General features: G+C 40.7%; 1 protein-coding gene across 1 annotated transcript in view; it reads left to right on the forward strand.

Annotated features, from left to right (window-relative positions):
* lrp2a (low density lipoprotein receptor-related protein 2a) overlaps window positions 1–12,744 on the forward strand; it is a 53,110-nt gene that overhangs the window by 4,597 nt on the left and 35,769 nt on the right. Inside the window, 19 exon segments of the mRNA XM_085135511.1 lie at window positions 432–539; window positions 683–805; window positions 1,111–1,227; window positions 1,643–1,753; window positions 1,891–2,004; window positions 2,093–2,209; window positions 2,759–2,902; window positions 3,016–3,135; window positions 5,569–5,697; window positions 6,011–6,180; window positions 8,358–8,581; window positions 9,007–9,213; window positions 9,301–9,503; window positions 9,647–9,787; window positions 9,989–10,192; window positions 10,796–10,988; window positions 12,005–12,130; window positions 12,249–12,379; window positions 12,579–12,716. Of these exon segments, the coding sequence (XP_084991637.1) occupies window positions 432–539; window positions 683–805; window positions 1,111–1,227; window positions 1,643–1,753; window positions 1,891–2,004; window positions 2,093–2,209; window positions 2,759–2,902; window positions 3,016–3,135; window positions 5,569–5,697; window positions 6,011–6,180; window positions 8,358–8,581; window positions 9,007–9,213; window positions 9,301–9,503; window positions 9,647–9,787; window positions 9,989–10,192; window positions 10,796–10,988; window positions 12,005–12,130; window positions 12,249–12,379; window positions 12,579–12,716 (2,820 nt within the window).

Below are 12,744 nucleotides of genomic sequence, written 5' to 3' on the forward strand. Positions count from 1 at the left end.
CGGGGTCTGATGGAGTGCTCTGCCTCTGAACTATGCTGCTTGAATCAATCTCTCCTGGTAAACGTCAGGGAAGGTAGAGCCGTGGTACCTTATCTCTACCATTGCCCCTCAGTGAGAACATCAAAAGGAAGCTTGGGAAGAGCGCAGTGAAGGTTGTGTAACTGTCGGTTGGATGGCTGGCACGTTTGTCTCCAACGCTCATCAATGCTGTTTGCAACAGACTATATCAGAGAACGCCTACCCTCCCTCCCCATGGCCTGTTTTTCAATGCATATATAAAAGACAATTGATTCATAATTTATTTGTATTTATTTATGTTTTGTTTTGGACAGGATGACAAACAGGAGTACAACTAAAATTGAAATTTAACATAGAATGCACATTTTGGGGAAAAAAAGCTTAAGTTGAACTCAAGCTGTGATTGCATGCAGGATGTGAATTGGGGCAGTTCCGCTGCGGGACAGGTCGATGTATCCCCGGTGACTGGCACTGTGACGGGACGTCAGACTGCGTCGATGACTCTGATGAGCACGACTGCCGTGAGTTACTTATTAAATTGCATTTTTTGCCAATATGATGCCTGCAAAGGTTTTAATATTTCATGTTCACTTGATCAGCAGTAAAATTTGTACTTCTGGATTTCATTCGGGAGGCGTAAGTAATGAAATGCTCTGTCTCACAGCTCAGGTAACGTGTGATAGCAACCATTTCCAGTGTCTGAGTGACGGCGAGTGTATCCCAAACCTATGGGTGTGTGACGATGAGGAAGACTGTGAGGATGGCTCAGATGAGAGGCAGCACTGCCGTAAGTATATTACATCATTATCAGATTATAAAGGGAGCTGTTCGGTGATTAAGTAAACCTATTATAAAATACTTAGAATGAAATATTTGAAATAATTTGAATTCTTGCAAACATAAACTATGGCCATGTGGGATTGAACATTGAAATGTTTAACAATGACCCCCCCCCCCCCCCCCCCCCCCCCCCCACATAGTCTGTGGGACTGAAGTAAGGTACGGTGATGACTTTTAAGTCCCTTTATCTACAATAAAATGAAATTTGAACTGCACATAGATGACTACAAACTTTTTTTTATCTCTTCCTAGCTGGAAGGACATGCACCAGTGGCCAGTTCAGCTGCAGTAATGGTGCGTGCATCCCAGGAGAGTACCAATGTGACCGTCTGGCAGACTGCTCAGATGGTTCCGATGAGAGAAATTGCCGTAAGTCTTCTCCAAGGTGGTTCCCCCCACTTTTTTTTTTTTATCTCAGGCTCCTGTGGCATTTTAATCAATTTGTTAAGATTAAGAGGCTCGCTGACTGACAGAATGGACCACAATATGCTTCTTGTTGTCAGAGGTTGATTGCAGATTCTTTGGTGGATTAGTCAAGCTGAAGTTCAGCTGCTATGCCATTATTGTGCCGACATGGTAGACTCGCAGCACTGCACACGGTGGTAATCTCACAATTGCATAAAGAATGCTGTGGCAACTGCTGGTGCTATGGTGGTGCTGTTAAATGTTAGTCTCTTATCCCTCCTATTCACAGAGCTTTTCACGTGTTAAAGGCTGAAAAGAGCACAGTTGTCAGGCTGATTTAAATGCATAACATTTGCCTGATGATGGGTTAATCTTACAGATTATCCCGAGTGTACACAGCTGAGGTGTGCCAATGGGGCCTGCTACAACCGGACCCAGAGATGTGACCAGATACTTGACTGCCGCGATGGCTCTGATGAGGCAAACTGCAGTAAGGAGACACTCAATTTTGGTGCTAATGCGTCAAGTGAAAGACGTTTTGGGGTCTTCCAAAAATACAACCAGAAACATGACAAAATCAACAAATCAAGTCCTTTTTTTGTTCTCTTTCTGCTGTGATTTCTTTAGCACAGCGCTGCAATGCAGGCCTGTTTTCATGCCATAATGGGATGTGTGTCCCTCAACGCTACGTCTGTGACCACGACGATGACTGTGGAGACCGAAGCGATGAGCTTAACTGCAGTATGTGGCTCCCGTCGCTGTAACCGTCACTAATTACTGTTATTTTGGTGCAGATAAACAAATGTCTTATTCCCCCCTTGCTCTGCAGCATATCCTACATGTAGAGGCAACTACTTCACGTGTCCCAGTGGCCGCTGCATCCATCAAGTCTGGCTTTGTGATGGAGAGGATGACTGTGAAGATAATGCAGATGAAAAAGGCTGTGGTATGTATACAGTAGCTAAAAAAATCAGTCAACGTTTATCTGCTTTATCTGTAAAATTAGAATGAGAAGCCTTGGTACTTTAGCTGGACAAATAGCATTGAAAGGGGTAAGAACTGGAGCTGTGTAAACCTGATTCATCTTTAGTCACCATGGTTGGTTTGGCTTAGAGTGATACTATGCCTGTGCTCCCTTAAGTGTGGTATTCAAATGCCTCTTTGTGGCACAAGATTGTGCAGCCCCCCAAAGTGCTTTAGAATTCCTCCACATGGCTGTGAAGAGTGTGTGTTTTTAAAGGATGGGCTGCAGAAGCTCTCTGAGCCCCCATGTGACCCCCCTCAAAGCTCCACTCCTTTACGTCAATTTAAAGTGACAGCCATTTCTCGGACAATGACCCAGCCACAGTTTTCTTTAGATCAGAACCACTGAATATCTGTTCTATTCCCAACAACTGTACCACCTTTAAAACTTTTTCCAGTTCTGTTTTTTATTGTTGCTTTCCCTTTCTGTGGATAATCCTGCAAAGTGGATGAATTTCTTTTTTATCTACAGATAATGTACAACGGGAATGTTACCCAGGAGAATGGCCATGTCCATCTTCTGGCCTGTGCATCCCCTTGGATAAGCTTTGTGATGGGACGCCTAACTGTCCAGATGGAGAGGATGAAACTAACACCACTGCTGGACGCAACTGCAGTTAGTATCAACACAACCAGTGTTGTGTACTATTGAGTACACAATAGGAAATCTAATCTCACAAACGGTGTCACTGAAGAATATATCAGCAGTCAGGTTTCTTTTTTGGTCAGGTATTTGGAGATGTGCCTCCCTGAGCTGTGAGCATCACTGTCATGCTTCTCCTGATGGTGGAACTTGTTCCTGTCCTTCTGGATACATTGTCAACAGCAACAACAGTCACACATGTATAGGTAGATATTGTAGCTATCACTAACATCATTGACTAAACAGTGGTATGGGTGAGTTGGGATTTTTTAATGCTTTTCACTATGACAGAAATATGTTTCTTTTGCTATGTTTCTAAAAGCCAAACATGTGTAGTTTATGTTGACATCTTGATGCACCAAATCATGTGACGGTAGAAGTATGAGTATATTTTGAACTGTTGTTTTTTTCAGGGTGATATAATTATATGGAATACATCTTTAACAACTTCAAAAACCAACAATTGGGTGCACAAGTTTTCATTTATTTTGGATTTTCTCTCACCCACACAGGGTGAAAAGTATGCACACAGGCTCAAATATACACAGTGGTATGAAAACGTATTTGAGTTTCTGATTTCCAATGTTTTTTTCTGTTTGACACACTTAAATGTTTCAGATCATTAAACAAATATAAATATCAGACAAACATAACACAAGCAAAAACAAAATGCAGTTTCTAAATTAAGGTGTTTATTATTAAGGGGAAAAAATCCAAACCTACATGGCCCTGTGTGAAAAAGTAATTGCCCCCTAATCCTAATAACTGGTTGGGCCACCCTTAGCTGCGGCAACTGCAATCAAGCATTTGCGATAACTGGCAATGAGTCTTTTACAGCACCAGGGAGGAATTTTGGCTCAGTCTTCTTAGCAGAATTGTTTTAATTCAGCCAGGTTGGAGGATTTTTGAGCATGAACCACCTTTTTAAGGTTACGCCACAGCATCTCAGTTGGATTCAGGTTTGGACTTCAACTAGGCCCCTTTAAAGTCTTCAGGTTGTTTTTCTTAAGCCATTCAGAGGTGCTGGTGTGTTTTGGATCATTGTCCTGTGCATCAGCTTGGGTTCACGAACAGATGGACAGACATTCTCCTTCAGGATGTTTTGGTAGACAGCAGAATTCATGGTTGCAATTACCACAGCAAGTATTCCAGGTCCAGAGGCAGCAAAACAGCCCCAGACCATCATATTACCACCACCATATTTCGCTGTTGGTATGATGTTCCCTTTCTGAAATGCTGTGTTAGTTTTATTCCAGACGTAATGTGACACACACCTTCCAAAAGGTTCGGCGTTTGTTTCGTCGATCCACAGAGTATTTTCCTAAAAGCTTTTGTCTTGTCAAGATGTTTTTATGACAAATGTGAGAGGAGTGGGTATCTTCTTTCTCCCATGCCATTTTTGCCCAGTCTCTTTCTTATTGTTGAATCTTGAACTCTGACCTTAACCTGTGACATGTGAAGCCTGTGGTTCTTTAATGTTGTTCTGGGTTCTTTTGTGACCTCTTGGATGAGTTCTTGCTGTGCTCTTGGAATACTTTTGGTAGGCTGGTAACTTCTGGGAAGGCTCACCACTGTTCCAAGTTTTTTTCCAGTTGTGTATAGTGGCTCTCACTGTGGTTCAATGGAGTCTCAAAGCCTTAGAAATGGCTTTGTAACCATTATATTATAAATAAGTGTCTGTTACCATCAATAAGCTTTTTGTGTAATTTGACCACTCTTCTTTGCAGAAATGGAAGAATACATTTAAACTGGTTGGTTCCCTAGCAAAGACTGAGATTTTAAGTGTAGCCCATAAACTTTCAATATGTAAGACCCTTCCAGAGTGTTAATGTTAGTCTGCTTTATCCTTTCCAAAAGCCAGTTTTGATGTGTGTTTAGGGTCATTGTCCTGTTGGAACACCCAACTGTGTCCAAATTTTAAGCATCTAGATGTTTATCTGAGGTGAGGTTCAAAAATTTGGAGGTTGTCCTCCTTCTTTATTCCATCCACTTTGTGCAGTGTATCAGTACCACTGACAGCTAAACAGTCCTTGAGGATGATGCTACCACCACCATGCTTGACAACTGATACAGCTGTCTTGGGTTTGAAAGCCTCACATTTACTTCTCCTCTTCTCATTGTGGCCAAATACCTCAATCTTTGTCTTTGTCTCAGTCTTTTGTGCTTATATACAGTCGTTCAAACGGATGATCTTGCAACTTGTTTATAAGTCATGATCACAACCAAGAACTTAATAGACTTCGGCCTTGTCAAATTAAAATACATTGTAGAACCTTAAGCATCACTTATTAAACAATCTAAGTGAATGTATGTGTATATTTGAGCCTGTATGCATAGTTTTGACCTTGTGTGGATTAGAGAAATTTCAGAATAAATTCAAATATATGCATCTAATTCTTGTCTAATTCTTTAGAATCCATAAAGATGTATTTGCTATAATCATATCAGCATGTTTGAAGAACAATTCAAAGAAATTATTAAAAACCTAAAATAACTACAAAATACATGTCCATGATGAGAGTATGTAAGCTTCTGATCGCAGCTGCAAGTGCAACAGACCAGGCTCGGGTGTGTTTGTGTATTCAAATAAAACAACAAGAGTTTAGTCCTCACTTGCTGATACTGATTTCTGTTTAAAGATTTTGACGACTGTTCTATGTGGGGCGTGTGCGACCAGCTGTGTGAGGACCGGATCGGCTCCCATCGTTGCAGCTGTCGAGAGGGCTACATCCTGGAGCAGCACAGATACTGCAGAGCTGATTCCTCTAGTAAGTGTCACTTTCTCTCTGTTTAAACAGTTTAACATACATAACAAATATTCACATTTTGAAGGTTCGAATGATATAGCCAAATGAGGTCTATTAGCATAGACACCTCTCCTTTTTGGCAGCTACTGCACACATTGTGCGAGTTTCTTTGTGGTGCATTGTTGCGTAGTAAATGTTGTTTTAGTTTGTCTCTAGCCTTTGTGTAACATAGAAAGAGTGTTGTCCGAGAGGCTGACCTCTGTGCCTTTGGCTTTAGTGAGAAATCTGTGTTCTGCGTTCTTTTCTAAGGTTTTGTATTTTGTTTCCCTTGCAGCTGGAGTCCCTTCCTTGATATTTTCTAATGGCAGAGACCTGCTGATAGGTGACATCCATGGCAACAATCTGCGCACTTTAGTTAATTCACAGAACAGAGGGATTGCAGTGGGAGTCGATTTTCACTACATTCTTAATATGATCTTTTGGACGGATACGATCCAGAACAAGGTGTTTTATAAAGAACTGTCACATTCATTGTTTTGTTTGAGCTTTTACTTCTGTGTTAGTCATTTATGTTTTAGAATGTAAGACCAATTTCTTGTTTGTGCAAATGCTCGAGTTAGACTCGCGCTGGCCAGGACCAAATTCTTTCAGTCATCCTATAAGATATCAGCAATGTTGATACTATAATAATGGGATAGCTGTTGGCCCCATTGTGGCTGGGTCATAATGAAGGGGAAGTAGATATGGAGTGGAATCCAAATGGCCTAATCTTGAAACCTGTCTGATAGGCTGGTATGATGTTCACATACCACAGTGCAATTTTTGTAATTCAATCCTGTAGGATCTAATCACGCAGTATTTGTTTTCAGTGACACTGTCCATTAATGTGGATTCTTTGGCCGGGTAAAATGTCTTTGTTCAGATTATGTCTTGGCTTGTCTCTGCTTTAAACTGTAGCCAATTAGCTGAAAGGCTGACACTGTGCTTGAGGAAGTACTTTTACTAAAGTAAAAGTAGCAATACAAAATAAAGTGAAAGTGTTAGATTTCAAACCATACTTAAGTAAACTAAAAAGAAATAAAGTGTATAAAGTATTTATTACATACCAAAATAGGCTTTGCCAGTATGCAACCTTTTACATTATACCACTGGGTTTTAGTACTGGTATGACCAGCTAGTTTTTCCTGCACAGTGTTTCCCAGAAAGGATTTAGTCACAGCATGATTGGAGTTACGCACATTGTGGCAGACAGGGTTTCATTTCCTCAAACCTAATAGAGATTTTTGCTGATCAAATGCTCAGAAATAAGTGTATATATTTCTGTTGATAAGGTGGCATTTTTCCTTTACTGTGTTTCCATTGCAGGAAAAACCCAGGTACCTTAGTAAAAACCGTGGTTTACTCATTAAATATGGTGTCAGATTGCTTAAGTAGCTTAATTATACAGTCATTATGTCACAATAGGTTTTAATGTTGTTCTTTGTTTTAAAGTAACCACTACCTACAGCTGTTAGGTGAATTTAGGGGATTAATAACTTCAAATTCATTCATTTGAAATTATAATTTTATTTAAGTACAGTTTTCTAAATATTTATTTTCTCCATTACCTCTCACCTCTAAAGCTAGAACAATTATTTGTTTGAAAAAGTTGAGTTTCACAGGGCTCTATGCCATGATTAAATAGCTTGTAGACCCTCCTGTGGTAGCAATAACATGACGTGCTGTGTTTTCAGTGCCGTATATTATGGCCAAAATCTCCACTTTGGTCTCCAGATGGAGCTTTGCGAACATAAGTGATGCTACTGAATGCTGCAGACCAGCAAACTAAAAAAGCTTCTGCTGTAATAGAAGCGCTCACACGTGCTGATGATCAGATAATCATTAGATTAGCAGCACCTGGCTGTTGCTTACCCTCTTGATTCCTATGTAAGCAGCAAAAGTGTACTTAGTTTTTCACAGTATTACACAGAGTCCTGTGAAAACTTTCTCACATGACTTTACCGCTAACTGGGCATCTGTGAATATTAGCCACCTCCATGGCAGCATGTCCGATTAAAAGTAGGGAGAGCACAAACAGGGCATGTGAATGCAACCGGAAAGGTTAAACTACCAGGCTATTTCCACATCTTCAGTTTCTCTTTAAACAGGTCAGTTGAAATCCTGCTTTTAAGATGTGTGGATCTTGTTTCAAATGAAGCTGAGCTGCTAAAAGCAGTGCCCGTCTAACCACCTGCACACTGCCAAGTTTTCCAAAAATCTGTTGAATTCATAGTAATGGGAGACAGAAACTTGACAGAAATGTCAAAAGCCAGAAAACTTAAATAAGCAAACATACACTGTCTGATCCTTCCTTGACTCTTGACTGTTCTAGATTGCACTTAAATACTTACTTGTCAAAGCTTTAAGCTATAACTGTATGCCAATATGCAATCCACATTCATACTGGCTTTAATTTCATTGGTGACAGACAAAATCTTGGGCCTATGGTCCTAAAAATACATACATAAATAAAAAATAAAGCTAATATTAGGGTTTACTTTAATGAGACTGGACAAGCATTATATTTAGATTCACTAGAAAACAGATGAATGAAGCCTATAAGATGTTCCTATATTTTTTTTCGTAAAGCGTGACCACCTAAAGACTAATATTCTGAAAACAATGACATCTTTTGTGTACAGGTGTTTTCCGTGGATATGGCCGGTTCCAACATGCAGGTGGTTTTAAATGTATCAGTTGACTACCCTGAGAATTTGGCAGTGGATTGGGTGAACAATAAACTGTATGTAGTGGAGGCCAGCGTCAACAGGATTGACATGGTGGACTTTGATGGAAGTAACCGGGTCACACTCATCACTGAAAACCTCGGAAACCCTAGAGGACTGGCGGTAGACCCCACTGTCGGGTAAGCACATCTCCCAGTTTCCATTCATCTGTGCTACCATTCCCAATCCCCACATTCAGTATCTGTCGTGCTCCATTGGCATGGAATAATGGGGTGGAGGGGGGGAGGCAGGTGAGATTAGCAGATTGCCCTGGGTGGATTAGTGAGGAGCAATATAAGTGATGACCCTTATTGTAATCCAATAGTTTAGTTCATGGGGGAAGGAGAGCCAGGTGGCTACAGAGAAATTGCTTATCCTAAATTAATGTACAGCCACCCACGTTGGAGACATATAGCTATTCTGTAGATGCTGGATTTAATTAAAAGAGGAAAATCCTTTAACGATTTTGTAGGAGTTTCTGTTAGACAATACATGTGCTGTACTTTTTGTATGTAGAAGCTGTGATCTAATAATCCCACTTCAATATATTCCCTTCCTTTCATAGGTATATGTTCTTCTCAGATTGGGAGTCACTGAATGGACAACCAGGCCTGGAGCGGGCCTTCATGGATGGAACCAACCGCTATGGTATCATTAGCAGTAAATTGGGCTGGCCAGCTGGTATCACACTAGACATAGAGGCTAAGCGCGTCTACTGGGTTGATAGCCGCTATGACTACATTGAAACTGCAACCTATGACGGCTTGCATAGGTAAATACTTAATCAAATGCAACAAGTAGTAAGATTTTTCATTTATATATTCTAATAGATAAACATCCCTAATGTTTTTTCTGATAGAAAAACAGTGGTTCACGGAGGTACTGTGATCCCTCATCCATTTGGCATCAGTCTGTTTGAGCACAATGTCTATTTCACGGACTGGACCAAGATGGCTGTGATGAAAGCCAACAAGTTTACAGATAGAAGCTCTGAAGTGGTTTACAGAACATCTCAGACCCCACATGGAGTAGCAGTGATACATCAGCTGAAGCAGCCACAAGGTAAGACCATCAGAGAAACAAATCTTCATTATGATGGTCCTGATGCAGCTCATACTTCTCACGGTTCCTACTAATGTAAAGTATAAGTCTACCCAGATTATATAAGTTTTCCAGTAACCTGGATTGCTTTCTTTTGTGTCCAGTGCCAAACCCTTGCAGTGTAGACAGAGGTGGATGTGAGCAGATTTGTGTCCTGAGCCACAGGAGTGACAATGGAGGACTGGGTTACCGCTGCAAATGTCGCATGGGCTACGACCTGCATGCTGATGGCAAGCGATGTTTAGGTAAGAGATTATTTCTGTGTTTATTTGTTGCAAGTTTTTTTTTTTTTTTTTTTTTTGCAGACTTCAGTATGTTTCTTGGTTTAAAATGCCAAAAATGGTGTGTATACGGAAATCAACACGAGTTTTATACTGTTTTATACTCAGCTCTGTGTCATTAATGCCGGTTTTCTTTAATCTTGTCTGCTGATGTCAAACCCACAGCCGTGAGACAGTTCCTGCTGTTCTCCAGCCAGCTGGCTATAAGAGGGATCCCTTTCAACCTCTCTACTCAAGAGGACATCATTCTCCCTGTTACTGGATCCCCCTCCTACTTTGTTGGAGTGGATTTTAGTGCTGAGGATGATGCCATCTTCTTCTCAGACACAGCCAAAGATATTATCTATAAACAGAAGGTGGATGGGACAGGTGAGCATCTTGTCTAGCTGAATTTAAACTAAAGATATGGCATAGAAAATGAAAAACATAATAGCCTTATTATGTTTGCACTGCCTTCCTAGCGTGGAGCTCTACCACATGATTTTCCAGGCCGACCCTGGGAGTTAAGGGGGTACTCAAGAGGGCCAACTGCTGCTATGGGGGAGGGAACCGACAGGAGCACAGATCGTGTAAAATAGATCATATTTCATATAACTGATATCAGCCTAAAGACCTGAAAATAGAAATAATAAGGACCAAGCATTTTTGTTATGAAGTCACTAAAATATTACCTAAGCTGTGAAAGTAGCTACTATGTCACACACACACACACACACACACACACACACACACACACACACACACACACACACACACACACACACACACACACACACACACACACACACACACAGAGGAAGAAAGAAAGAAAGAAACAGCACTGCTCTGATCAGGGGTGTTGTTTTTGGAGTTGCTCTAGTTTTTTCTGTCCGGTCCGGAAGAGGTAAATGGAAGCTGACAGCCTATTTATTTAAATGTGTTCCTCTTTCATCTCTATGTTAAACGGTGCTCTGACTGCTTTGATCTGCACAGGCAGGGAGGTACTGGCAGCCAACAGAGTAGACGGAGTGGAGGACCTGGCTTACGACTGGATTTCAAAGAACCTTTACTGGACTGACCCCCGATATAGAAGCATATCCGTCATGAAGCTAGCTGATAAGTCCAGGAGGGCCATCATTCGTAACCTCAATAACCCCAGAGCTATTGTGGTGCATCCTCTTATTGGGTAAATCACTTTAACATCAAAGAATTGTTAGTATTTTTCTGTCAGTTTTTCCTTAAAGGAAATTCATGCTCACCATTACATGCACCAGGTAAATTGTGACGACTTTGAATGTCTCATCATTTATAGTGCATAATAGCATCAAAAGATTCTGAGAATGTGAAGAAATTTATGTGCACAAGGCCAAAAATAGCTAATAACCCATATAACTTGGCACTGTGCTAAAAACAGGCATGATTCTATCATGGAAATTATTGCATGGCTCTGAAAAACTTCCATAAATCACTGTCTGTGAACACAGTTCACTGTACCAGCCACAGATGCAGGTTAAAACTCTATGATGCAAAGAAGAAGCCATATGTGAACATGATTGGGAAATGCCTCCATCTTCTCTTTGCCAGGGCTTTACAGTGGACTGAAGGAAAATGTAAAACTACAAGTTTGTCCATCTAACCTTATGCTCTAATGTTCTTGCACTAATATATTGCCTTTTTCTATACTAGTAACTTTAAAAACTGCATTCAGCTGCTGTTCACATAAATTCGCACCATTTCTGTAGAGTTCACATTTGCTGTGTCTCTTCATGTCATATTGTCCCCCATGTGAAATTAAAGATTAAATTAAAATCCTTTAGGTCTGCAGGACATGGTCTCATACAGCTACGAGGCATAAAAATGCCATGCAGTCCCACGCAAAGTGCGGTCCCTGGTCACCCATTCATAAAGTATCCACAAATTAAACTCTGCCTTGATAAAAAATAATGATTATTTAGGACAAGCTGTTTTTTTCTTTGGCCTCAAAGTCATAAGGCCCCTGTGCCAAATAGCTGAGATTAGCTGATTATGTGAAAGGCAGTATCGTAATGAAGACTAAGAAGTTGGCTTAAACAAACAAACAAACAAACAAAAATGCTCTGCGTTGACAAAGGTTCAGATAAAGATGTCATGCAGTTTAATGGTTTTGCTTAAGTGGGAGAGTTTCTGAATTAAATATGTTGTGCTATTCATTTTCTTCATCAGGTATATTTTTTGGACTGACTGGTACCGGCCAGCGAAGATTATGAGAGCTTGGGGTGATGGGTCACATGCGCTGTCTATTGTAAACACTACTCTTGGTTGGCCAAATGGCCTAGCTATCGACTGGAGGTGAACAATATACCATTACTCTTTTTTACCCATAAACTGTTGCTCCTACGAACCACTCTTAGCTTCAACGTGGCTGTTGATTGTAAATTTATATTTCTTTGCTTTGTTGTCCTCACAGTTCTATGCGTCTGTATTGGGTGGATGCCTTCTTTGACAAAATAGAGCACAGCAACTTTGATGGACGGAACAGACTTTCTTTGGACCGCATATCCCAGATCTCCCATCCATTTGGTCTCACCATTTTTGAAGGTTAGGCATCAGCTTTAAGTTACCTTGTTATCTAGTACAATATCATATATTTGATCTAAATGATGAGTGAGTTTTGATTACTAAAAACTGTCTTGTCTTGCTTTGGTGATGATCATGTTAAATGGACAATTGTTGTTAGCAGATGTTGGTGAAAGATGAAGTAACTGTAGCTGTGCTCCATTTCTCCTGTCCCTTAAAGGCTATGCATATTTCACTGACTGGCGCATGGGAAGCATTGTACGTGTGCGCAAGACCGATGGTGGGGAGATGGTCATTATCAGAAGAGGCATTAGCGGCATCATGCATGTCAAATCTTTCAACTCCAACTCTCAGATTGGTGAGTACCTTTATTCACTGTTCTTCTC

This window comes from Neolamprologus multifasciatus, chromosome 16 (assembly GCF_963576455.1).
Source record: "Neolamprologus multifasciatus chromosome 16, fNeoMul1.2, whole genome shotgun sequence".
In the NCBI taxonomy this organism is placed as follows: domain Eukaryota; kingdom Metazoa; phylum Chordata; class Actinopteri; order Cichliformes; family Cichlidae; genus Neolamprologus; species Neolamprologus multifasciatus.